Source organism: Motacilla alba, chromosome 1A (assembly GCF_015832195.1).
Source record: "Motacilla alba alba isolate MOTALB_02 chromosome 1A, Motacilla_alba_V1.0_pri, whole genome shotgun sequence".
NCBI classification, from domain to species: Eukaryota; Metazoa; Chordata; class Aves; order Passeriformes; family Motacillidae; genus Motacilla; species Motacilla alba.
Window position 1 is genome coordinate 67,520,094 of NC_052031.1, and position 27,772 is coordinate 67,547,865.

At 46.6% G+C, this 27,772-nt stretch overlaps 1 protein-coding gene across 24 annotated transcripts in view; it reads left to right on the forward strand.

Moving 5' to 3' along the window:
• CACNA1C (calcium voltage-gated channel subunit alpha1 C) overlaps positions 1-27,772 on the forward strand; it is a 464,806-nt gene that overhangs the window by 420,092 nt on the left and 16,942 nt on the right. For 12 of the 24 annotated variants that reach the window (XM_038153847.1, XM_038153848.1, XM_038153846.1 and 9 more), the window contains 11 exons: positions 8,323-8,355; positions 11,247-11,375; positions 15,376-15,441; positions 18,509-18,600; positions 19,366-19,531; positions 20,396-20,523; positions 22,599-22,695; positions 23,310-23,412; positions 25,009-25,110; positions 26,380-26,507; positions 27,547-27,696. In XM_038153847.1, coding sequence (XP_038009775.1) covers positions 8,323-8,355; positions 11,247-11,375; positions 15,376-15,441; positions 18,509-18,600; positions 19,366-19,531; positions 20,396-20,523; positions 22,599-22,695; positions 23,310-23,412; positions 25,009-25,110; positions 26,380-26,507; positions 27,547-27,696 — 1,194 coding nt within the window. The remainder of the gene's footprint in view (positions 1-8,322; positions 8,356-11,246; positions 11,376-15,375; positions 15,442-18,508; positions 18,601-19,365; positions 19,532-20,395; positions 20,524-22,598; positions 22,696-23,309; positions 23,413-25,008; positions 25,111-26,379; positions 26,508-27,546; positions 27,697-27,772) is intronic. The other 12 variants (XM_038153871.1, XM_038153858.1, XM_038153869.1 and 9 more) reach the window with 3 other exon arrangements.

Genomic DNA, 27,772 nt, shown 5'->3' on the forward strand with positions numbered 1-27,772 from the left:
AACATCCAGTGCAGAGAGGACAAACACAGCCATGGCAGCAGAAGGACATGCCTCTGGGAGTTTGTTTAATTCCTCAAACCAGTCTACAGGGTTGTTTAATTCCTCAAACCAGTCTACAGAGAAGAAGAAGCCTGTAGATGTCACTCACCCTCTCAGTACCAATGGAGCATTGCAAGGTGTTGGACACAAAGTTCCTGCCTATCAATGGCTCAGGAAGTTCATCTCAGAGAAGAGCTCTGTTGCCATTCTCATTTCCAAGGCAGGCTACAAGAAATGGAAAAATCAGTTCTTACACAGTGCACAACAAAGTCATTTGGACTGGCATGGATGTTTTGAACAGTCTTTTTCTTCTATTCTATTTTGACAACAAAATCGGTGTCATGGTTTTAGTAGACAAGAGCCTGAGCGGGCCAAGTGTGTCGGAGAACATCTCCCAGCTTGCAGCCCTCCACAGCAGCTGTGCTTTCACAACACTGCTGCAGATAAGAAGTCAAGATGATGGATTTATTTGGGTGTTTGGGATGGGACAACCTGGATTTGAAAATAACTGTTACTCGGAATGAAAACCAGATACAGGCTGTGCTCCTTTTGGAAAACCTGTCCCACAGGTTTCTCTCCTTCTTCCCTCCCAGACAATGAGGAAAAAAAAAGGGGAAGAGAATAATGAACAATGTCATTCAGAACATAAATCTCTTTAAAGAAGTGGAGGAAAAGAAGACTGCCCTTTCCAGCACAGTGATAAATACACTGCTGAGTTAGATGTTTAAAAGCCATGTTAACTTTGCCTGAGGAAATGCAGTGAAGCACATTGGACTGCTCAGGAACACAAATGAGGACACTGCTGGCATGGATGGTAATAAAAGTGAGGAAAGCTGGAAAGCTGAATTCTCCCTCTTGCTCTTTCTTCTTGCTCAGTGGCCTGTTCTGTTCCCAAGGTCATCCCCCTCAGGCTGCTCCAGGCTGGGACATTTCCTTTGGGAGCCATTGCCCTGTGAATCAAGAACTGGTCAAATGAAAAGCCAAGTTTAATGCCAAAAAGTTCATCACACATGGCTCCTGGCAGAGGCATTCAAATCAGCAAAACCTCTCCTCTCTTACTCAAACAGAAGATCCTCAAAGTCACTCCACCCATAAAACAAAAAGCCCTGCACACATGTAGCCTTTCAACATTTATTTTCATGGCCTAATTTCTTTAGCACCTTCTCATCCAGATGTTCTAGGGCTTCTTCTGCCTGCCTGTCCCACAGAACTCAAATGATGAAGCACAGGCAGGCTGCACCTGCCTCCCTGAGTCAGAGCAGTAGCTGTACCTGAAGATGAGCACTACATCTCTGGTAGTGGTTAGTATCTGCTTCTTTCTCAGGAGCCCCCCAGGCTTGATTACCATAAGGCTTGATTTCCCAAAGCTAATGAGAAGGATTATTAAAACATCCTGAAAACTAAGAATAATTTGCATAGATATACTTTACCAATTGTTCTGCTTTTCTGAAAGTCATGGGGAAAAAAATAGAGCTTTTAGCTGTGTGAAAAAGCAGCCCTTTCATTACTTGCCCTCTAATTGTCAGTCTAGGGCTGATTACCCTGCATAACCAAATCTGCATAATCTGCATAACCAAATAAAAGCAATTGACTTTCCTTATATTTACCTTAAGCACTTGGATCTATAAGACTCCTGTCTGACAATTTCTTGGAGATATATATATATATATATATGTGTGTGTGTATGTATATATATATATATATATATATATATATATATATATATATAATTAATTAATTAATGAGCTATTCAAATTGCTATGATTTGCATATTAGAAGCCAATTAGAAAAGCAAGCTCCAGAATTTCAAAATCTTAGAATACATTGGAAATGAAGGGGAAAAAAACTGATAGCTGCAGGACTCATTTGCTTAAGAAGTTACCTTGCCCTTATTAACTGCATTCAAAACAGGCTTTTGTTGCATGGGGATATGGTAATGTTTCCCCTGAGGTCTGAGATCATGTGGGATCAGTGAGGTATAAATGCATATATCCTGCATTTGGACGAGCTGACACTCGGTGTCTCTTGGCCCCCATGAGTTAATGCAGGCAGAAATGCGATGGCAAACCTCATTGCAGATGTTGCATTTTCCCTAATCCCCCTCCTTGCAACAAATGAAATTTTAACTCCCTGCTGCAGGAGAGTTCAGTCTCCCCTGCAGAGCTGTCTGAGTATCAGCATTTTATATTGCACTGGAGCACCCTCACAGCTTTTTCCAGGGAAAATCCAGGGAAATCCACAAGGTGTTCACCATTTGCCCCAGTAAAGGCAGCATCACACCCCTCAAGTCCCTGTTTTCCTGTAGGATGGTGCCCTTTTCTAACAGGCATTAAATGATCCAAAAAAAAGCTTCCAGTGCTTCACCCAGATTAGAAAAGCAAGCTCCAGAATTTCAAAATCTGGATTAGAGCTATAGGGAGGCTCGATTTTTTTTTGTTTGTTTGTTTCCAAAAGCCCCTTGTAACATTTTTTTCTGTTTTAAAATAGAAGGAAAATTTAAAGTTGAAAAACTTTCAGAGAAAGATCATTTTTATTGAAATAATCAAGATTCAAGATATATGCTTAAGTAAAGTAAAAGTAGTTTATTCTGGCATTGTTTTTTTTTTCTCAGTTATATATGGTTTATAATGGAAATGTAAACCAAATTAAAATGTTTGAGGACAAAATGTGAGATTTCAACCTTACATTTCTGAAATGCCTGTTTCAGAATTGGCATGTTTCTACAGAACATTTGACTTTCTGCATCAGCATTCTTCTAACAGAAAATATATTTGCAGGAAAAAAAAAAAAGGTGAATTTTGGCTAGTTTTATTCAAAATGTTCCCAGACATTTTCAAAGAACTCCATACTTAAAGGAAGAATGCACAGTTTGAGAAACTTTTCTGATTTGTTGTTGTGGGGTGTTTTTTTTTTTTTGTGGTTTTGTTTTTTGGGGTTCTTTTTTGTGTTTTGTTTTTTATTTTTGGTGGGTTTTTTTGTTTGGTTGGGTTTTTTTGCCCTGCTAATAATTTGATAATTTTGCCCTGCTAATAATTTGATAATTTGATTTCACTGTAGCGTTGTGGGAATTTACAATTATGCCATCTGCAATCCAGTAGTATTCCCTGTCAGAGAAATACCAGATACATTTCTGCCTGGCCTCATAATAACCTCACAGACTTTTGGTGGCTGGGGGGTTATCTCCAGGGCTCTTGTGGTTAAAACCTCAGACAGCAGTGGCAGACAGATGCCTCTGGAAAGGGCTGTGTAACTCCCCAGTGGAATGGCAGACTATTACCTGCCAGCAGTCAGGTTGATTTGAAGCCCTGACTTTTTCCAGCTCTCCACAAAGACTTGTGCAACTCAGCCTCCTGAGCTCACTTCAGATTTTTGGCACTACGAATACAAGAGGATGTCTAGTGTCTTCTTTTACCATGTCTCTATGGCACAGATAACTTCTAAACCCCTTTTTTCCCCCCATACTTTGGTACATTCTTGTTCTTCTTGAAACTCACAACCTTGCAGATCCCATCTCAGTGTAACCACATGGGAAGGAAACATCTCCAGAAGAGCAGTGGGGTTTCTCATTGCCAAATGTGTGCTTTTAATTCCCCTCCCCATCTTACCTATGGCTTTGATGAGTTCATTTCCCCAGAATGTCTCTGGCCACACTTCACCTTGTGTCCAAAGTCACAGATGCAGCATGGCTGAAGTAGGACTCGTGGAGGAGACCTAAAGACCTTCACCTAGAAAAGACCAATATCCTACAAATGCAAAGGGACTACACAACACTTCAGCCTGCCCAGGCAAGCTCTGCAGAGCAGATTCTCAGAGGCACCCTTCCTGCAGTGAGGAGAAAAAAGCAAGAAGTGAACATGTATCACCCCCTTCCTCACGGGACAAGGCTGACAGACCAACTATCGAGTTTCCAACAGATATGGCATCTTCACAGGTAACTTTTCATTCTCCAAATTCAACAGTCAAGGAAATACCTTAGCAGACATCCATCAACCAGCTGCTCTCAGTGGGCTCCCAGAAGCTTCATCCATGAGCCATGATTTCCTCAGTGGAGAAAGGCCATTACAGATTGTTTGTCACATAAGGCAGCATAAGCACCTGACCACTCGTTCTCCTGAGAAGTATGAAGCTACTCTGTCATATTTTGGTGCCAGCATCTCAAACACACATTTCCTCTCATCTCTTCTAACCTCGGGCTATCAGGCATAACTAGGAGGCTGCAGTTGTACCTCTGCATTGACTGAGACAACTCCAGTGAAGCAATTAGAACATTGTGCATTCAGCTGCTTAAATGCTCTCCACAGCACAAAGGCTGAATTATCTCTTGCAAAAAAAGAGATTCCTCCCTATGAATGAAAGTGTTGTTAAAAAGTAAAAAGCTATCAGCAAGGAAGTTCTGCTCCTCAAACATCAGGAAAAAGATCAGTTTGGACTTCCTAGCAAAGGCTAGATCCACTCCAAGGGAGTTGGACTCATCTTCAGTGTGTCCTGTGGTGTGAAAGAATTGCTGCCATCAGCCATGGGAATGCTGCCTGCCTGTCCTGTCAACTCAGTGCAGTCAGGCTTCAACAGCTACTGAGCAGCTACTGATACTTACCCAGCAGTGGAGGAGCCTCCATGGATATATGGATTAAACTCACACTGTACAGACCTAATGAAGGTCCCTTTCAGGCGTTTCCAGGTGCTGCTTCTCTGGAGAGTGATTACAGCTGTCAGCAAACCAGCCAAAAGGAGCTCAAACCTCCCATCACAGTCCTCTGTCTCCAGTGTTCCACAAGGATGAGGTGGGATTAATATCTCTTCTCTGGAATTTCCTAGTGAAACTTTCATTTGAATCTGCCTATTAACACACTTTCTTTTTTTCTTCCAAATCTTTATCCATAAAATATTCTAAGCCATGGATATTTCAGGGAACTTTGTTACTACTGTGAATATACAAAGCTTTTTTGCTCATATTTTTGCTGCTGTCTTTACAGGCCTGAAAAGCCACATCATCCCTTCTCAGAATTTCAGAATGGATTGCATTACAGCATAAATATCCTGCTATATTGACTCTGTTACATATTGCTCTTGAAAGATTGAGACTGGTTCTTCTGGAGTGCAAACTTTATCCCCTCCTACCTTCCAAAGCACAACCCATTAGAAACTTTTTCCTTGACTTGATGGCAGTATCAGACACTAAGTTGGATTTGTGAAATTTTATGGAGGATCAACAGGACCTGGAGGGTTTGTGTTCTTCACAAGTAGTTCCCAGTAAACCTCACTGCCACCAACCCAGGCAGAGCACCATTACCAGGAGCACAGTTACCTTATCCAGTGCTGTGGCCTCTGAGATTTTCAGTATCTCTCCTTTGAATGAACCTGGCTTCTTTCCCAGAGGCTTCCTTACCTGGGATCCTGACTTCATGATGGGCACAAGCTTTGACTTCCTCTTTTGTGCCTGTAGGGGCTCTAAGAATGCTCACAGGTTTGCAGCAACTGAAGCAATTTACCTGTTTAAAAAGTTGGTGCTCTGCTACACACTGAACATGAACAAGATGTACGCAGGCAACAATATTCTGAGGAGGTTTTCATTCATGTTTCAGGGATCACTCAGTCTTTATCCTGCTGAATTTTTACTTCAGCTTCTAGAACCTTCTCTTCTCTTTCTTGTACTCTTCTGCTCCTTAACATCACTGTTGCCTTTTTTAATATAGTCGCATAAAAAGAAAGTACCCAAACAGTTCTCATTGCACTCATCCCCCTGAGTGTCTTTACACAGGTGCATCCTGCCTCAGATAGTTCTTTTCCCACTCAGCCTGCAGGTTCCCTTCTGTATCACTCTTAATATGGCCCTGCACTTGTGATTTATACTTCAGATCCCTTTTCTGTATGAGGGAAACTGCTGGGAACATCACCTCTGACTGATCTCCCTGCTGTGGACCTTTCCCATGCTGTATGTTCATGCTCAAGGAGAAGGGCAGGACAGAAGGCCTGAAGTTCCTTTGCAGGTTAAACCCCATGCAGGAGCAGAGACAGCTGCAAATTAAACACCACAGCCAAGAGTGCTTTCTGCTCAGTGGTGTAGCTTCTCCAAAAGCTCTTCCAGAGACATCAAACAGATGAGGGTTTGTTTTTCCACATTGTTCTGAGATTTGGAGAAATGAAATCCTGTCCACTTCAGATGGGCAATAGAGTCTGGCTTTAATTCCAAGTACTTGTCACCACGCCTCCATCTCTGGGAACTGCTGTGACCACTGCAGTCTCAGGTGCCACTTGCCTGTCCTTGTCCTAAAATTGGCATTCCACATCACTGGCAAGGCTGAAGATTCTTGGTTAATCTAGCAGTAGCTCTCTTAGCTTTAGAGCTTGGAATGGCCACACTTGAGAGTCCCAATAATGGATTCTCAGATAGCTGTGCTCAGGTCCATGGGGTGCCCCTTTGGCACAGGTTGGGAGATTCCCCTTTCTGAAACCTTTGGGGATATCCAAAAATGTATTCAGCAAGCCAAAGCTGGGGGTTGATTTCCCCCTCATGAGAACAGCAGGAATCTCAGCCCACAGTGCCACAGTTTGTACAAATCCCACTCCAGCATTAGCAGAACCTTCCCTGTGCTGCATTTGAGCCTCTACCAGAGGTAGTGATGTAATTTGGTACATTTTTGACCACAGCTTAAAACACAGCCCAGTTAGGAAATAGGAGAAGAAATGACAGTGAAAGCAAAATACCCCACAGCCCCTCAAAAGGCTTCTTCAGCCTGTCAGTCACAGATGCACAAACACCATCAGCCAGGAAGGATGGAGAATCATGGAAATTTTCAGGCCTCCTTCATTTATTTTGAAGGGCTTTTGTACCTTCTACCAGGAATGCAGCAAGCAGCAGAATAAGGGTCCTTCTGCTGTTAGAAAAGGTGATTTGCAGAACTAGAAAGAGGAAGGGGGATGGAACAGAGAAAAGCTTTGCTGGAAAGATGTTTGCCTAGCAACACAAAATCAAAATCTATGCCTGACCTGTAAGAAATGTCTCTGTGGGCACTGCTTCTTCATTTGGTATTCAAACCAACTTTTGCCTGTATGTGATCTGAAAACACAAGAGCAAACATGTGAAAGAGGAGGATGAAAGCAATGAAAGCTGATACTACCAAACCAATGAATTGACCCAAATTATTAAATGAGTTGGTGCACCTTGGGTTTTTAATTACTCTCATTTGCCCGTATCACCAAAATAGGCTGTGCATCCAAACTACAGGGGGTTTTTAGGTAATACAATGCCAGTTTGATTACTGCAGCATCCTTGGAGAGCAGGAGCATGCTGCAGGAGTCCTCCATGGCACTAGAGGGGAATTCTGACACTGGCAGAAGAAGAAATACATCAGTTCCCACTTAGCTAAAGTAGCAGACAGGTTTGGCATATGGTAGAGGTTAGGCCTGAAGGATTATGTTGCTATTGAACTGAAGGACTCCTAATAAAGACAGTTTCATTTAATTTACCATTCTGCTTCTTACATCTAAGGATACTTGCAGCCTTGGGTATATTTTAGAATTGCTCTCAGTATTGGAAATGGCCCCAGAGGTTAATCAAGGAATATCAGGCAGAGTGTCTGCAACAATTTGACTCTTCCAGGCGTGACCAAGGCTGGGCTCAGCTCAGCCTGGCCTCCAAGAACACATCCACTGAGTGCCTAGGGCTTTGCTGTGAGGTGGGTAAAGGTAGAGTGAGCTAATTAGCTGCACCAGCCCACATTCCACAGCTGGTGCTGGGTGTTGCAGGGCTGCCAAGAGCCAGTGAGACTCTCCCAACCCACTGCCTCACCCAGAACTGTGTGGAAGGGAATGGGGATCTATGAACAGAAAGTGTTGCTTTAGCACTGGGATATTATGGGTTTACAAATCAGATGGATGCACTGGAAGCTGGCTGGTCCCTGTGCAGACATGGCCTGGATCTGAGCTGGAGAGCCAAATCAGCCCTTGTACTGAACTCATAGTGCTGATACAAGAAACATTTTACCAGTACAGTACCTCCACTGCCAGGGTGTCCAGCACTCAGGAGACACTGGGTGTGACTCACATGTGATGGTAGTGGAGAGAGCTTACATCAAATTCAGAGGCAGTTGTACCCACTTCTGCCACGGCCAGCCTTGATCCTGGGCATCCTAGGGAATAAGCCCAGCCTCTTGTGCATTTCTTTCAAATTCCCTTTTGCCCTCTTCTGCCATTTTGTTGCTCCTGTGTTAGCCAAGACCTAGTTTACTAGGGCTCTTGATTGGAGACTTATTACAGCTTATTTCTGTCTGCCTTTCTTTAAAGCCAGCTGAACATACCCAATGCTCTTCCTCTATGGTAAGACCAAAAATACAGACCACCCTCCCAGCTTCTGTGACACTCTTTCTAACACACTCCTTTTTTCTCTTCTCCGTGGTCACAAGTTCTCTCTCCAAGCCCAGCCTAGTGATTTGTGCATGAAGCTGCCATGTCATGTATTGGTGTGAGTCTGGTGTTCACATGAGCTGTGAATATGCTGCACATGTGTATCTCTTGTGCATCCTGAGCTTTCCTTTGGTCAAGTTAACTGTTGTTCTGCCTTCTAATGAACCACCAAGAGAGAACTGGACCCGGTAAGATTTCTTGTTAGCCACAAACGATGTCCCTGTGTCACTATCAATGTGACAGTGAATGAGTTTGCAGCGTGACTTCATGTCCAAGCCTCCAGAAAAGAAAGGGTTGGGACTCTGAAGCTCCTCTTCAAAGAGGTGATTCATTATAACACTTGAGTTCATATTTTGCACAAAAAAAGAGTAACTGGTGCAATGGTGCACAAAACACTGCTGCCTTGGTGTGCGAGGCAGTTCCCACACCACCCCCACAGAGCTCCAGTTTCTGGATTGCCACTCTGCAGAACCTCCCTCCTCTGGCAAGGATATGCCTTCAAAAAGCTGGACGAAAGCCAGGGGGATGTAAGCAGGGCTACTCAAGCATCAGCTAATCTACAGCCACCTAGTTTTAAAATGACCGTAATCTTCTGAGGCATCGCTGAGTTTTTGGCTAAGTGGTTTGATGCCAGTAAGTTGCAGATTTGCGTCAGGGAGGGATTTGTTCTATTTTATCTGCTGCTTAGACTTTGCCTGCTGCAGGACACTAGGAGGGCAGAGATAAATTTCTGCCTACAGTAGCTGCCTCCTCTCAGCGAGGAAGGACAAAGGAATACTAAAACCTCTGTCCAGACCCACGTCCCAACTTGCTGCCACCTAAAGAGCCAAGCCATCCAGAAGAACAGCAGGTAGAATAAGAAAACACTGGTTTTTTAGTCACAACCACAGCATGATTGCTGTCCGTACAACCTCTAAATTTGGACCTCAGCTCTGCTTTAGATGGTATTAGAGCTTGGCTTGTACAGGACTGGAAGAGGTATTTGACCTAACAGTTATTCCTCTGGGTCTGTAGCACTGAGAGTATTCAGTGCCATGATTTTTGATTCCCTCCTTCACCTCAGAGCAATTCCCTCCAATCTGCTGAAGCCCACAGCCTGATGTCCAAGTAATCAAACAAGGATGATGTGAGGTGTAGGGAGCACTCAGGCTTTTCATGACACAGCCTGATTCCCTAATCTTTTTCACCCAGTTACTCCACGGGCAGTGAGTGTCAGCCTTTGGTACAGCCTGGAGGAAGTTACCTGGTGACAGACACACCACAGGCAGACAGACAGACAGACAATCTGCAGCTGGGTGCAATCCTGGTCTGTTGAACATGGTGCTGAGCTCTCTGTGTGAGCAGGGGTCACACCCAGCACACAGCTACGGCCCCTGTGTAGGGACAGGGACAGAGCTGAGCTGAGCTCACCGTGGCTCAGCAACAGGAGCACACCCAGGTACACATCTGCATCTGGACATTTCATCCCAGAAACATCCACCCAGGCTGCTCCTGTGCCTTGGGTTTTGTCAGAAGCAGACAGACAAGCAGCTGCTGTTTTCACTGCCCAGTGACAGGAAATCCAAAGGGTCTGTTCTCTCTTGGTTTACACAGTGGTGAGTAGTTAACAGCAGGGGTGATCTGCACTGTTTCTTCCTCCTAAATGCTGCTCTTTTGGTGGTGTTTAGACTCAAACTGCAGTCTTTGCAGCCTGGGTGGGGACAGAGAGGGGGTTTCCATGCACTGTGCTCCACAGCAGGTCAAGTGGCAGGGTGACAGTGTTATCTCCCCCGTGACAGGAGGTCACATTCCCACAGTGCTGCTACCGGAAGGCACCAGCTCCACGGGCTTGGCACAGTATTTTAGGGGGTTAGTAAACTGGAAAGCTTGGCATTTGCTGTGCCCTTGAGCAAGGCAGCAAGTCCTCTGCCAAGGCCAGGTGAGCCTGCTGCTACAGCAGCCTTCAGATGGATGTTGCCTTCACACATGTGAAGGCTGAGGAACGTCAGAGCTGGTTACAACCCCAGGGGAAAATGCTTAGGGACAAAGCAGATGCTGTGAGAAAAACCAGGCCAGAAGAAAGACTATTTTAAAATACTCCACGCTCGAACAGTAGCAGCGAAGCCAAAATAAAATGTTTTTTAAAAAACAAAAGTCAGTGAGCAGACTGTGGGAAATACAAAGGGGTCATGAGAAATGAGAAGGGCCCAGCAGTGGGAGTGAGTGACCAGGGGCCAGCCTGCAGGAGCACGGCCACAGCAGCACAGGGACAGCCAGGCTGGCAGTGGGGCCAGTGACACCAGCACACACCATGGAGTGCCCCCATGGGCTTTTGCAGCCAGGGGCAAATCTGGGACTTGCTCCTGTTTCCCAGCAGAGCAAGCAGCTCAGGGCTGGTGCCTGACACCAGATTCACCAGAACGGCTGGCTGAGACACCCACTGGGGTGAAACACTCAGGACAGGCCAAAAGGGAAAGTGTCTTTCTCCTCCAGTGCAAGGTCAAAGGGGAATTGCCTCTTTCTGATGTGAGGAGATGTATTGGAGGGGTATGAGCATATATCCCTAATCCCTAAAAGCCCAGGCAAATTGAAGGGAGAGGCTGATGGCTTTGAGAGGCCCCATGGAGCAGCCTCCCCACCACGGGAGACAGGGCAGGCTGGAGCAGCCTTGGCCTGTCCCTGGGGTGCCGGGGAGTGGAAGCCCAGGGAGCAGTGGCAGGACAAGGAACAGTGCAGTGAACCCTCGGCGTAGCCTCCTCTGTGGCCCAGGGCCCTCGTTTCTCTCGTGCTGTTGTAACTCCTGCCTCTGTGCCAATGGCTTCCAGAACGCAGAGGAAAACTCTCGCATCTCAATCACCTTCTTCCGACTCTTCCGCGTGATGCGCCTCGTGAAGCTCCTGAGCCGAGGGGAGGGCATCCGGACACTGCTTTGGACCTTCATCAAGTCCTTCCAGGTATTCCTTCACTTATCTCTAAGAAAGACCTGTCTCCTTTTGGTTTCCCTTGGTGGCCTCTGGGGGAGAGGTTTCACCCCAGTGCCTGAGCTCAGAGGTGCCCAGGGAGAGGTGGCACAAATGGGTCAAGTAAATGGAACTCGCAGGGAATGACTGCCTGGGTATGAGCTTCATTTTTAAAGCATGAGTAAGTGCTTGAGAACCTCCTGAACAGCCTCAGTAGTTCAGTTCAACTCAATTACTGCCTGTCTGTAACCCTTCGATCTCATCTTTTATTTTTTTACCTTATTTGAGCTGTATTTCATATGTGTAACTCTAAGTGAAATACACAGCTATGGGGGGAAGGCCTGTGTCTCAATTAAATTTCCTTTAAGCCTTGTTTTGAGGATTTCCAGTGAGTATTAGAGGTGTGTGGCCTCCATACTTTCATCCAGGAAGAATTCACCTTTTTAGCCCTACTCTTTTGAGCTGGTAACAATGGCAAGTTATTAAATTGCTGCTGCTTTTTTCCCTGGAGACAGGTTGCATTTCAGTGGTAGGTAAAGTTCCAGAGTAGATAGGAGGAAGTAAAGAATATCAGACTGGATAAGAATCATCACCTTTGGAGGAAAACAAACACCCCAGTTATTTGCTAGAAAAAAACCTAGCCACACATAGTAAAATAATAGTTAGAGATTAAGCATGGCATATTCCTGCATTCTAAAAGTACTTGACCTGGATTTACTGGACCAGCACAACCTGGATGTTAGCTGGGGCTTACCCAAAGGAATCAGCAGGGAAACACAGCACAGGAATACAAACGGTGGTCTAAACATGAGCAAATATGCAGAGCAAACCACTGGGCAAAAGCATGAAAGAGTAACTTGTGCAACACACAAGTCTTGAAACAGCACCTATAGAGTCCTCAGACTGAGGCTGTAAAGGGCCAATAGCTTTGGTATTGACTCAAATGGAAAAGGAACTGACCCATACTTTAAAACTTAAACCTCGCCAGCGACAACACAAGCTGGGACCAAAGCCTGCAGTGCTGCAGCTCATTGCAACTTCTGTCTCTTCTCAGCAGAAGCAGCACATGTGCACACCAGGGATCAGCACGGACTTATTCCAGTGCAGCTCTCAGGGGTCCCAGTAGCCAGACCACCAGGCTGATGCAAAGGACTCATTTTGCACACTCCTAGACTGCCAGAGGACCTAACCCTGCACAGCAGGTTTCTGGCACACCCACACCACAGTGACTTTTTCCATTGCTTGCAGAGCTGCCAACTTCCAGGTTGTTATTTGAGCAGTTCCACTGGGAACCATTTTGTCTGCATGCGTAGGAATGAGATTCCCTTGGCACAGCTCAGCCAGCCCTGATGCAGGGGACAGAGTCACACTTTCCAGTTCCTGCTTCTCTTCCCCTTGCCCCTGTGCCCCTCCAGCCTCTTTGGCAATAGCTCGCCCTGAGCTGAACTTGTCACAGCTCATGGCTGGAGAGGAGGAGATGGATGGGAAAGGGAGCACCTGGGACTTCCCTCCAGTGACCTCCGACCTCTTCAGCTGGAGAGTCCCTTCAGGCAGGGCTGTAGGGTGGTGGGAGAAAGGATGAAGGGAGGGATCTTCCACAGCAGGGGAGGGGAAAAAAACAGGCAGCATTTCCCTTGAAAGCCCTTAGCCATTTATAACATGGAATTCTCTGCTCCAAGCTCCTCCTCTTGCAACTACGGGGAGGCTCCTTTGGCAGCTAAGAATAGCCACTGTGCCGCTCTTGATTCAGCCACTCCCACCTTCAGAATGTGGGATCCCAGCAGACTTTGGCACAGGCTCTTCAGTGTCCCCACATGCTTCCAGGAAACATCTCTGCTCACACAGGGCAGCCCAATAAGCAGGGAACCCATGGAGTTTGGTCCCATGGTCACTTCCACGTGCCCTGGGCACGGCATGAAGCGCTGACGTACGAGCTGGGGCACCGGTCAGAGCAGTGGGAAAATGCTCCGCAGGGTTTCCGTCTGCAGAGACAGCGACGGGGTCAGCCTGGGGAGTGGGAGGAGTAGGAAGCGAGAGGGTGCTGAGGGCACAGCAGGGCCGTGGGAATGACAAGGACAAAGTGGTAACGCCAAGGAAGGACAGAGCCAGAGGAGGACAGAGACTGAAATGTGGAATATGGGAAGCTGAAGGAGCCATGGGGAACAGGGGGCAGGGATGAGGAGGAAGGTGTGTTAGTGAAGAAGAATGGACTGAGCAGAAGGACATGAAAAGGAAGTGAAGGGGCAGACAGACAGGACAGAAGACACTTTCCTGTCCCCATTTGGATGGGAAAAACAGAAGTGCTGTCGGAAAACAGAAGTACTGTTAAGGTTATACACCTCAGGTCCTGTCTGGACACTACCCCAGGAGCTCTTAGGTACTGTGAGTATCAAGTCCCAACTAAATCATCACAAAATGTTTGGAGCCCAGTTCTGAGCTGGTGGTCTCTTCAGTGACATTGTGAGGTAAACATACCAATTTGTCTGGTCCCCTAAAAAGCCAGAGGAATCTGTCCTGAGACTCAAGGTGATGATTACAGACATTGTCCAAAGGATTTGATTATTTTTTGCCATTTTAATATTCTGATCTGTTTGAGATGATTTATGCTGATCTTAGTAAATTTCCATGGCGGCCAGTGAAAACATTCCCTTGCTTTTTCCTGCAGGATTTAGTTGTTGAATTTAGTAGTTGATTTTAGGATTACACAAAGGTTTGGGTTAGAAGGAACTTTAAAGATCACCTAGTTCCAACCACTCTACCATGGGCAGGGACACCTACCACTAGACCAGATTGTTCAGAGCTCCACCCAACCTGGCCTTGAACACTCCCAGGGACGGGGTAGCCACAGCTTCTCTGGGCAACCTGTTCATGTCTCATCCACCCATATAGCAAATCATTTCTTCCTAATATTTAATCTAAACCTGCCCTCTCTCAGTTTAAAACCATCGCCCCTTCTCCTATCACTGCATGCCCTTGAAAAAAATCCCTCAATGTCTTTATTGTAGGCCCCCTTTAGGCATTGGAAGGTACTCTAGAGTCTCTCTGGAGCCTTCTCTTCTCCAGGCTCAGCAACTCCAGCTCTCTCAGCCTGTCTCCATAGCAGAGGTGCTGTAGCCCTCTGATAATGTTGTAAGCTCGTTATATTCTGTGAAACTGAGCGTTCAAAATCTAGATCAGGGACTGTGCTCACATTTTCAGAGTGAATGTGTCCATCTATTTCCTCTGAAGCAAAGTCTGAGAGTCTCTGGTCTGAGCACTAGATATTTCAAAAGGTTCCTGCTCAAAAAGCCTGAGCCCATGAGGTCCCGAGCCCTTGATTCCTGTCAGTGGAGGAGGAAACCAGGAGCACTCAGCACTTGGCTGATTGCACCAACCCCTTCCTTGGGAGGCAGCTCTGCCTGTCAGGGCTCTGCAGTTCCTCTTCAGCAGCTCATCACTGACACTCAGTGCATGGCAGACGCCATCAGGGACACCTAACACTCGACAGGAAGGTGCTGATGCTTTAGGTACTTCGGGTGGTACCAACCATTTAGGTACTTAGGGTGGTAGCAGAAGGTGCTGATGCTTTAGGTACTTAGGGTGGTACCAGCCATTGCAGCAGAAGCCTTGAATTAAGATTCCAGCAGCTGTTGCATCTTTTATTTCACCATTCTGGAGGCAGGGCAATATCACATTGCCATTAGTACCAGAGCAGCGCTGCCTGTGAGAGCTTTCTCCTCCTGGTAAGCAGGTGTAGACACTGGTTTTCGCTTTCCTGGTTCGGTCAAGGGCGGGAGCGACAGGAGGGCAGCGGAGCTCCATCCATCCATCCCCCATGGCACAGAGCCGAGCCGGCTGGGCTGGGCGGGCAACCAAGCGTGGGCTTGTAGAGGCATCTAGTGGCGTCCTGCCCGCACTACAGAGCCACGCTGGGGCCAGCCGCGCCCCGTGTCCCACAGCCAGCGACACGAACCAGGCACAGACACAGCGCTCTCTTCTTTTCTTTCGTTTCCAGGCTCTCCCCTATGTGGCTCTTTTAATAGTGATGTTGTTCTTCATCTACGCTGTGATTGGGATGCAGGTAAGTGATGCTTAAAAGAGCTCGGGTGTGTCTGTCTTCTCCTGCTAGAGCATGGGAACAGGCTGACAGGGTAACTGGATCAGTGTGTGGTTGTGGGGGTTTACAGCAATATTTTCACCCAGCAAGGTGAGATGGAAGCTAACCTTGGCTGGAGAACATTGTCTGACTGGGTACTTCCAACGTGGTCCATGAAAAAAAAGCAAGCAAATAAAAAAACTGACCCATTTAATGGCAGAACACAATATGCAAACAGTAAAAGGAGCATGCCTGCCCTCCACATTCTCGAAGGAATATCCACAAAGAAGATTTACTGCCTTGCTTGTTGGTTCAAAACAGTTTTTTAAGTGGGCTTATGGCCATGCTGCACTGAGCAAACCAAAATGTTCTATTGCATCTCTTTCACACTGGCACAACTTCCACTGAGTTGTAAAGAGCAGCTTTTGAGCTACACCCATGAAGGTAAATATGGGATCAGACCCAATGCACCAACACTCACATCAACACAACATCTTACTCAGTTTGCAAAATGCACTTGGACTCATCCTGAGCATTCACCTGTGCAAGGAACTGATGTTGCACAGACACCACTGAGGACAGCACGGGATATGGGCACGGTCTGTGACAGTCCCAGCCTCATTTGCTGTGCTGCTTTTCAAGCTAAGCTTCACTTTCCAGGTCCATGTTCATCAAAGTTCTCAGACAAGTCAGCCATCTGGGATCAGAGGCCACAGTATGGAAAGGCATGGCATAATTGTTTCCAGAGGTCTTCAAACATGACAGGCTTCTTGGTTTCACAATGACAACAGAATTTGTAATGAAATTCGTCTGACCTCTGTGACCTTGTTTTAATTTGCTTCCTGTTATTATAATCACATGTTTTCACAAACTCCATCTACCCTGACCCACCATGAAAGACAAAATTAACATTTTCTTGAATTATCACAGGTTATCTCAATAGCCCCAGTAATCACAGGTGTCATTTACTCTACTAAGCTCATACTGTAAACTTGCCAGTTTTGCCTTTAATGCCTAAGATGGCCAAGATCTTACAGAATTACCTGTGCTATAGAGAAAATCACTTCAGAGTATTAAGCTGGTATTACATCACTGCTACAAAGCATTATTAGTGACTTCCAAGCACCCACACAGATGGGGTCTACAGTGATCAGGGCACTGCCAGGGCCAGATGCTTTATTCTGTAATTCTACTCCTTTTTCTTTCAGCTAGTTCCAAGTTACCTTTTTAACCCTTGGCTTATATTCAAGCCTCTGTTTAAATCATCTCAGCAGCCTGAAGATCATACATCTGCCTTTCACATTGATCCAGATTACTAGGTCGCTTTGTGCCCTCATATCTTCCAATAAGAAAACCAACTTTTTTTAATTTTCCCTGTTTGCCCAGAATCACAGACCTGTGATTATCACTTTTTGTCCAAATGGCATCTCAGACATTTTCTGTGCAGCTCTCTTGAACGTGCTGACACACAGAGTTCCCTCACACACAGGGACACATAGGAAGGAGAACCATCCCTCACTCCATTAAGCAGCTACCATGAAAGACTGGATGTACCAGAACTGATAAAAATACCAGAATTGCCAATATAAAGGAGACCTACTACTTTATGTCAGCTACTGCCACAACCTGGAGCGTAACAACATTCAAGCCTCGCTACCTAAATGTGCTCAAGTGGAAAAAATCCAGGTTGATGCTGATGGATGAAGCTGCTCTAGGATGGCCCAGGAGGCACAGATAGGAGAGGCTGTGAGGGAGGAACCTCCACTTACAGCTCCTCCCAGGTGCCTAATGCAAAACACCCACAGCAGCTGCTGCCTCCTGTGTGAGGGAAGCTGTAGGGTCGAAAGGAAGATCATGGGAAGCTCCCTTATCTACATTTGCCTGAAATGATAAATATGGGCTGCCTCGGCTCAAGCTCAGTGCAGTCAGAGCTGCCTGTGGCATGGGGCTGGCCAGGCAGGGGAAGTTCCCCATGCATCCATGAGGAACCCCTGAGGAAAACTGCCATGTGCTGATCCTCCCTCCCTCTGGCAAAGCCATCCCACCATTGTCCCTGTGCTCCTTTCCGTGTCATTGTTTCTCTGGGGGTGCTAATTATCAGTGCCATTTCCTTGAAAAGAAGCCGGGTGTTCTCTCAGAGCTGCTCTGTTCCTGCTGCTTGTTTTGGCTACAGAGAGATTACAGCTCTCAGCCCCCGAGATCTCTGCCACCTTGTTATCAGTGGGGAATAAATAGTCCTGACTGTGCTGTGTAGAGACCTTTCTGCCACACAAGGTTTGTTTAAGCTCTCAATCTCACTGCCTGGAAGTACCACAGCTCTCCAAGATTTTTTTTAAAGAAGCGTGAAACTGCTGCACTGGGGACTTCACACCCCAAGACAGGCCCCTAAAAAGGTTTGCTGATGGTTGCAGGCTTCATGCCAGGGCTAGATGAACTAGTTGGTGTGGCATGGGAGGAAGCTCTAGGGCATCCTTGTCTGGGCAGATCTGGTCATCATCTTCATGCTGCTGCAATCTGGGAGGACCCCCTGAAACACCTGCTGCTGACAAGCATGACTATAGAAGGGCAGGCATTTAGACAATTCCAGATCCAAGGCAATGTATTTATATTGTTTTGTGAAGATCCAAGGCCCCCCACAGAGATGGAAGCTGAAGGCTTTGCAGCTGCTGGTCTTTTGCTATCGTTTCATCCTGACAAAGATAGATAAGCAATGAAGGAAAGAGCCTTTTCTTCTCTGTTACAGATTTCTTTCAGCTGGACTCCCTTCCCAGTTGAGTGCCTGTTAAAACAAGTCCCACATCGTGTATTCACTGTCTGAATAAGGAAGGACACCTTGTTTTGACACAAGATGCTTCTTATTGCAAAATTAGTGCTTTTCTGGTTATAAAGCAGAAGCCAGGGAAGCAACAACAAAGACACACAGAAAAAATTCTTCTAATAGAAGAGCAGATTCCATTAAATATCAGAGTCAGGGTGAGGCCAAAAGCTATGGGTGATGGGAGGTTTGAGGATTTTGCAGGGCTAATCTGAAAAGACCTCTGCTTTCTGCCAGGTGTTTGGTAAAATTGCGCTGAACGACACCACAGAAATCAACCGCAACAATAACTTCCAGACCTTCCCCCAGGCAGTGCTGCTGCTTTTCAGGTGGGTACACGACAGCTCTGCATTGTGTCAGTCTGGGAGCACCATCCCTCTGCTCTCGGGCACAGCTTATCTCCTCCCACTGTGTCATGTTCCCGGGGTGAGTACTACTTCAGTGGGGGAGCCTGGGAATGATGTCAGATGGAAGGACCAGTCCATGAAGTCTCTTGTAGGCCAGCAGCTCACCCTGGTAATGCTCTCAGTGCTGGAGACGCGAGTCTTCCTGCACAGAGGAAGGTAGCCAGTTTTCAGTGTTCTCCAAGGTTGATATGCATCAAAACCTTCTTTGGTTCAAATCTGGCCAGTGTGACTTCTAGCAGGGAAAGGGACATGATGAACTCATGCCTAGGCATGGCCATGCACAGCTCAGCTTAGCACATCATCCTACTCCAGCTGGGGCCAGGGAGGGGTGCTGAAAGGGTGGGAAGTTGGCACAAATTCAACACTGTCATAATTTTGAAGGACTTCTTTAGATGCAATCCACAGTCATGTCACACTTATCTCCATGATTCTGCTTGGAATGTGAGAGCCCCAAACCCACAGCAGCCGAAGCCAGTCAGAAATGATAAGCTGATGATGGCAACAAAACCAAACAGAGGAGCAGGATATGCCAGGGGATGTCCAAGCCACCGGCCTAACTTGCTCTTAATTGACCTCAGTGGCAAAACTCTCATTAGTGTTCATGGGATCAGGAACAGGTTGCTAGTGTGCCAGTCCCTGTCACAACCAAGGTCACTGCTGTCTCCCCCTGCCCTTTGCCTTGCCCAGGTGTGCCACAGGTGAGGCCTGGCAGGAAATCATGCTGGCATGTCTCCCGGACAAGAAGTGCGACCCGGAGTCGGAGCCGGCCAACTCCACGGAAGCCGATCACTCGTGTGGCAGCAGCTTCGCCGTCTTCTACTTCATCAGCTTCTACATGCTCTGTGCCTTCCTGGTGAGTCCTCCAGCCCAGACCTTCCCTCTGTCTGACAGCCTCTGCTTCCCCAGCAATGCACAGCACAAGATCTCAAACAGGGGAAATCTCCCCGTGGGTCCTTCCCAGCAGAGCCCTTTCCGTGACAACGCCCCTTCCCTGCCTCGCTGCAGCTCTGGGGGATGCTCTGCTTCCAATCCCTGCTTCCAATCCCTGTCTTTTGTGCACAGCAAAGGAGTGCTCTTCCCCCTCCCCCTAAATGAGAAAACCAAATTAGTCTGTTGTGGGCTGTGCTGAGGCTAGCAACGCCTCAGCCACACTTCCCACCTTCCCTCCTACCTTCCTTCTGGCTGCTGAGCAGGTTTTCCCTCCCCTGCCAGCAGCAATGACTGTGAGAATACACATATCCCACTTGCATCTGCTCCGTGTTGGCAGTGCAGCACTGCTCAGAGCGACAGCACACGCTCTGCAGCTGGCAGCAGTGCCCAAAACCCTCCCAGTGAACAGCAGCAACATTTTTAAAGTTTTGGTCTTGGGCCAGAAGAAAGGACTTTTATCTCAGCCCCACTGCCTATCAAAGACAAATCCCACCTCATTCTGCCAGGCAAAGAAACAAGTAAATAAAAAGCCACGACAGCACAAATAAGAATTCAGCAAATTTGTGCCTCATCCATTTAGTAGGAAGGAGGAAAATGTAACCAGCTGAGAATATTCCACCTCTGGGCTCTTCCCATTTAAACTGGGGGACTGGCATGGGGGAATAAAGAAGCTAACCCAAATGGCTTCCTAGTTTTGTGAGTCCAAATCCAGACCTTAAATGGAGAACCTGGTAAAATGTACTGTTCCTTGCCTCATCCATCACATCATCTCTGTCCTTGTTTGCAGATCATCAATCTCTTTGTAGCTGTTATAATGGATAACTTCGATTACTTGACACGGGACTGGTCCATTTTAGGACCACACCACCTGGATGAGTTTAAAAGGATCTGGGCAGAGTATGACCCTGAAGCTAAGTAAGTAACCCAGCCTGGATATCAGAGCTCCTGGGGAGAACAGGCCCATTATTTTCTGTTCTCTAGACTCAGTGCAGTAAGTGCCATGTTCCTCCTGCAGGAACACCTTTTTTTTTTTTTTTTTTTGGTACAAAACACCTAAAATAGATATCACCACCAGGTACTGCTGGTGAATCCATAAGCCCAAAATGCAAAGATACTCACAGAAATCTCAGCATTTAGGCTGCACTGTTCCCTGTCAGGCCATTGCTTTACTTTCTGTCAGGGAGATATAGACTTAGGGGAGCAGGAGACTGAGAAAAAGAGATTAGGGGATTGGTTTATTGTTGTATTTGTTTGTGATATTGAGCTGTGACTCTTCTGCTTGACTTTGTACTCACAGCAGAGCTGCTCTGCTCAAATCTCTGATTTTTCATATGTCACATATGCCCACCACAACCTGTGCATTCACATGGCTGCATTACATTGTCTGCAGGGTTATTCACAAGAGCAGACTTGCAGGGATATAAAATTACACTACAACAACTCACATGAGGGCTTAACTGGCATTCAGTATTATATGCTCTGTTTGACACATGCTTAGGCTTAAAGTGCATTTAGATCCCTGTGGCATTACTGTACAGTTGACAATTGTAATTGCAAAGCCCCCTGCATAATGCAAAAGCCATGGAAAGAGATTTGGGTATAAACTAAAAGCAGATCTCTTTAGGAGACATAGTGTTGAGATTAGTCTGGGTTTAGGTTCTGCCATACATGAGGATGTGTCACATTCTGGGAGTGATACATGAATTTAAACACTTCTTCACCTTCATGGTGACTTCCTGGGCTGGGGACTTTTAGTATGGATGGGGAAGAAGCACAGATTCTAATAAATACACCGTTTGTTAACAAAACAGATGCTGCTATTTGTGCTTCCTTGAAGGCCAGACTGCACTGTCTGCAGCCGTATAATAGACAGCCACTCAGTTCAGATGGCATCCTGCTCCTCCCTGTTTATAAATGGGAAGCTCTTTTATTCCTCTTCCCCATCCGTGTCCCATGCCCCTCCTCTGCCTCTGCTAACTTTCCCCCCTCCATGAGAGAATTCTTCTTTTGAGGTGCTATTTACCACACTTAAGAGAAACCCAACTGCTGCTGTGAAGGAAGTTCAGTATTTTCTTTTGTGCTCACTCTAGCCCAAAGCATAAACAAGTATTAAAAGGCAGTGGCTTGGGGCTATTTATGTGGGAGATAAACCACAAAGAAACAGACCCTTTACACCTCTCTGCCTGCTATAAGCCTCAGCCCAACAAGTAAATCAGCAGATATTTATTTTGAGCAGGTCAGTGATGGGAAGAGAACCCCAAATTATCTGTTCCACTAAGAAACTGCAAGGTTGAAAAGGCTGAGGTCAATTCTTGCTGGTATTGACTCAAGTATGACTGACAGCTGGGATTTCTGCACTAGTAGAAGTTATATGAGTGTTGTATTTTTGGGGTGCCCCATTGCAGGAAGGAATGATGAATCTGACTCCATGCTCTTAGAAGTCTAATTTATTATTTTTTGATCTATATTATATTAAAGAATACTAAACTAAACTATACTAAAAAATACAGCAAGGATACAGACAGAAGGCTAAAAAGATAATAATGAAAACTCGTGACTGCTTCCAGAGTCCCGACACAGCCTGGCCATGATTGGCCATTAAGTCAAAACAACTCACACCAGAAACCAATGCAACAATCACCTGTGGGTAAACAATCTCCAAACACATTCCAGACAAGCAAAACACAGGAGAAGCAAATGAGATAAGAATCGTTTTCCTTTTTCTCCGAGGCTTCTCAGCTTCCCAGGAGAAAATCCTGGGCAAGGAGATTTGTCCAGAAAATATGACTGTGACACAGGATGCCAGGCAAATCCTGCAGAAGGCACCAGAAGCAAGAGGCCTGAAACAATACTTTAGGCTATGCCTGGGCTACAGCTGGGAGCAGCAGCGTGAGGCTGGAGGGACCTTAGTGACACCGTTAGCTGATGCTGCACTCTGCAGGCAGGCCATCCTGGTCAGGATGTAGCCCTCACTGTGCTCTCTTCTTCAGGGGACGGATCAAGCACCTGGACGTGGTGACGCTGCTCCGGCGGATCCAGCCCCCGCTGGGCTTCGGGAAGCTCTGCCCTCACCGGGTGGCTTGCAAAGTAAGGCACGCTGCTGCTCTGGGAGGCTGGGCTCACAGCAGCTAAACCAGAGAATACAGAATGGTTTGGCCTGAAGGGCACCTTAAAGACCATCTAATTCCAGGCTCCGTGCTTGGGCAGGGCTGCCTTGCACCAGGCCAGTTGTTTTACACTAAACAGCCTGCCGTGGCATCTTCCAGCTGATCCTGCCTCACTCACTGGGCACAGACAGAGCCAGCAATAGCCTGTCTGAACAACCCCTGGGCTGCCCTGTGCCTCTCACCAGCTCCTCTGGGCTCCAACCACCCAGTCCAGGGCTGGAGGGTCACCAGCAGGCGGGTTGTGCACTACTCAGGGCCATCAGCCTTTTGTCTGGTTAGGAGAACACATCTGTGCTAAATACAACTCTCAAGTACCAGGAACACACCTCTGCTTGTACCATCAAACACCCATGCCCAGACAGATTAGGAGAGGTAGAAATAACAGGGCATTCTCGTTGTGTAAATAATCCACAGGCCATGGATAGTCACATGAGAGGGATGGCAGGTCTGGAGGGCATCAGGAGGACATAAGGAGGAGCATGCTTCAGTCCATGTGTGCCAGTGTGATTGTTCTTTCTCCTCTTCATCCCACAGCGCCTTGTCTCCATGAATATGCCACTGAACAGCGATGGGACCGTCATGTTCAATGCCACTCTCTTTGCACTGGTCAGAACAGCACTGAGGATCAAGACAGAAGGTGAGAAGCTTGCTGACTGCAAGGACACAGAGGTGTTCATGCCAAGATGTCCTGAGCTGGAATAAACCAACAGGGACAACTTGTTTAAAATGATCCAAATTACTCTTATGCAGCACGTGGGACAAAAAGCTATGTAAAGAGGTTTGGAGGAGTAATATCTTCTAGGGAAAGCACAGTGTTTTCCACTACCTAGGAAGCTGGTGCTGCCTGTAGTATCATCTCAAATTACTGATCGCATTCTTCACAGTGGTCTGAAAGTTTAAAGTTTTAGATCAATGCTGCTCACACAGCAATTAGAAGGGCAAAGAAGTCTCCTTTTTGTACCCTCTGAGCTGAGCCACTTCTTGACTGCTGTTGCCACTGATCTTCCAGTAAAAGGGAGAAAAAAGAGCTTGGACTCAAGGGTCTCTTCTCACAAAAACTCCTCCTGTGCTTCCATTAGCATGAGTGAACATTACATTATAGTAACAGTGGTGTTGTAAAGAGAGATGAGGAGTAAAGGGACTGTTAATAGCTTTGCATAGACAGCAGGTATATTTGAGGAAAGCAGACAAGATTTGGGGCTCAGCTTGTCCTCTTTGTTGCTCTCTGTCACCTGCTGTAATGAAAGATATTGGTCCTGAGTCAAAATCTGGCTTCATGTATTAATGAGATGCATTGAAAGAGAGTGTAGGTCTGTGATTCACAGCTAAACACCTCTGCCTCAGGAGTGGCTGCATTTCATTTCAGGCATGGGGAAGCAGGGACCAGCAGAACTCTTCCTTACAGTGCCAGCTGTATACTGCTGAGCCAAAAAATAGTGGCAAAAATGAAAAATTATATTAAGGCCTTGAAAATTGTGCTAAACAGAATTTGACTGTAGCACAAGAGACTCTCCTGAGGAAAAAACCACCCACAATCCCTGTAAGATGTCTTGTGTCTTATGAAACAGAGACCCAAAAATGATTCAATTTTGTCTGTCTGGGCCTCAAACTCTTGGAGTCATTGCCTGTGAACTCCTGGGAAACCATCTAAAGCCTCAAACTGCTTTCTTTCTTTCTTGCCTTAGCAGGAACTTTTAAGTGGTCAGGGCAGGAGTTTAGAATTAGCCCTGCTGAGTCAGATTTCTGCCTCTGATGCTGTCCATGTGTTGCATCCTCAGCAAGTTATTCCATGTCCCTATCTTCACTGCATCCTATTAGAAGAACTACTGCCATGCAACACCCTCAGAAGCCTCAGTGCTGGAGAGAAATAAGAAAAACTGCAGGAAAAAGACCTTTAGGAGGACAAGACACTGGTTTCAGACACCTAGAGAGAGAGAAAAGAGGGGTTTGAATGTACATAAATCAAGAAATAAAACTGAAGATGACTCCTTTGAGAGGAAATGGGTATCTAGAAGGAAAGTCACCTCCCTACCCAGAGATGACTATGCACATTTAGGACGAAGACCTCTTGCTGTGAGGAAGCTTTAGGAATGGTCTGAGCATCTCTTGGCCCAAAACTTTCCACTACTGTAAACACTCTGATCTTTACCTCCTGAGATTTCCGTGCCAGACATTAAATTGCTCCTCTGCAGGGTCTGCTTAATTCTTGTCTCTGATGATTTTCACCCTGCAGGTAACCTGGAGCAAGCCAACGAGGAGCTGAGAGCAATAATTAAGAAAATCTGGAAGCGCACCAGTATGAAGCTGCTGGACCAGGTGGTGCCTCCTGCAGGTGGTGAGTGCAGGATCTTGTCCCTGTCTCTAAATATCTCTGGGTTTTTTTCCCCCACCTGTCCTGTCCTACTGCACCTCATGGTCATCAGGTGGAATAGGGGGGACAGGCTTTCTTCTCAAAGCTATCTGTATTTCATCAGGCTGAGGTCTGTTCTGTATTAACGTGAATATGCTGTTCTTACTGCTGAGAAATCAGGGGAAGAAAAAAAAGTGCCTAAATAGGAGTTGGTGCGTAGGCATCCAGTGTGGCATTCAATGACTTTCCAGGTGGCCCCATGGGTACAAAACAGCCTTGGCAGTCAACCAACAGCAGCAGCCAGGTCCTGAGCCTTGTTCAGCCTGCTCTGAAGTCAGTGGACCATGTCTTCTAAAATTTCCAGTGAGTTTGCAGAAAGGAGGAGAGCTACCTGGAGGAAAACGTAGTGCACATTTTGGCTGGCTGACAGTTTTTATTGTGTGGGATCACAGCTGTGACTGCATTTCAGGGGAGAGGTGATCTTCTGTGTTCACTCACACCCATGGTAGGCACAAAGGGACAGACTTCCAGTGCAGAGAAGGGGATGGATGATCAGTCAGAGGCTGTTGGCAAGCCAGCCTGTGAATAAGTCTTACCCCAGGCTGTCACAAGACAGCAGCATGTGTTGACCCAGACTGGGAGGCTGCTGCTATAACGAGATCCTTTGTGGTTAACCAACACCAGAGACTGCAAAGGTTAGATATGTGTCACCCTTGTGTAGGGAATAACACAGGAAAAAGTAGGAGGTAGTATTGTAGAAAGAGTAAAGAAGGTTTTATTTAAGAGAATCCTGTGGTTTTTATAGAGTGATATGATAGATTTTATTTGATTGGCTAATTAACAAAAACATCTTTACACACTGTCTTTGAGAAGAACAGAAAGAAGATGTAGAAAAACACTACTTGCAGATTGTTTATACTTAACAAGTTATCACATCCTCACAACTCCCTAAAAATTCTCACAGCCACTGTGAGAAACGCTTGCCGTTTCTCTCTCTCTGTCCCGTGGCACCCACAGATGTGCTCCTGCTGCAGGTGCCAGCAGAGCCAGGCTGCCCCAATGCCACCTGCACCTCTGCTCCTGCCTGTTCACAGCAAGCTCTGGCCGCAGAGCAACCCCTTCCTTCAGCCCTGCATCCTGATGCCATAAACAGCAGAGATGAACTGCAATGCCCAGTGTTTCTGCAATACAAGAGCAAACACACCAATAAATCAGCAGCTGATTTAATTTATTTTTTCACCCTCCCCTTTGCAGATGACGAGGTGACCGTGGGGAAGTTCTACGCCACTTTCTTGATCCAGGAATATTTCCGGAAGTTCAAGAAGCGCAAAGAGCAGGGGCTGGTGGGGAAGCCCTCCCAGCGCAACGCGCTGTCCTTACAGGTGACAAGCGGGCCCCGAGAGGACAGGGGTGGTACAGTAGAGACAGGTGGCCCCACTTCCCTCTTCAACCATTCCGGGGGTTGGAATGGGCTATCCCTACTGGAAAGGAGTTTGTGGACTGCTTGAATTATCACACCAAGCCTTTTGGATAAATACCTGTGTACCTGCATAGTCACAAGTTATCAATCTGCCAGTAATATTTGAAATTTGGGGTCCTTTGAACTGGTATGAAGTGTCCTATGGACATTTGCTTACTCCCACATACATTTGACCCATTCTGAGTGCACGTTGCCAGGAGACAAAATCACTTAAAAAGCAAAAAGCATACCTGGATGCCAAGGCCATCCAGTGGACAGTAAGGACTGTAGGACTGGGATTTGTTCCCCACTGTGATACGTGTTCACTCAGCAGATTACCAGGCTGTGTGACAGAAAGAGAAAACCCTGTTGACTGTACAAGCAGTACTATTTATGTCCCTCGAGGATACTTGGAGAAAAAAGGGTGGCTCTGGAGTTTCAGCAAGCTGAAAAGTGCTGTGATGTGGGTACAAACACAGAACAAGGCCTCAGCACACCCACAGCTTACCACCCTGGATGGACTCTTTGGAACACACTCCAGTCAGTGAGAGATTTAGCAGGTCCAAATGCCAGAAGCTTAGTTATTAAATCCTTATTTAAACTGCTGATTAAAAATGAGAGATTTTCTGAGGAACCAGAGTACATGGTTCAGCCATGTGGCTGCTCTAGAGCTTCTGGTTGTGGGTCTGAGAACCCAGAGTTGAAAGCACGCAGACCTGCTTAGTGAAGCCTGTGGATTTATGTCTATGTCCTGCTGTGATGAAGCCAAGGACTAGCAACAAACATTCCTTGTTTGCATTGCCAAGAGTTCCTCTCTCCCTGAGGTGGAGATGACAGAACCGGGTTTGTTGGTGTTTCTCTAGGAGCTGGGGGTGTTAACTGAAGGGGGCCCACAGTGTTTAGGAAGCAATGGCAATGCTGCTGTCTCTCCAGTGCCCACTCGGAGATATGAAGCTCTATAGTTTGCTGTTTTGCAGGCTGGTCTGCGCACGCTCCACGACATCGGGCCCGAGATCCGGCGAGCCATTTCTGGAGACCTGACCGCTGAAGAGGAGCTGGACAAGGCCATGAAAGAAGCTGTTTCTGCTGCCTCTGAAGATGATATCTTCCGGGTAGGTTCTGAACAAGTTTGCAAGCTGAGGCTGAGCTCAGACTGCTACATTCTCTTTTGTTCATTCTGCATTTCAG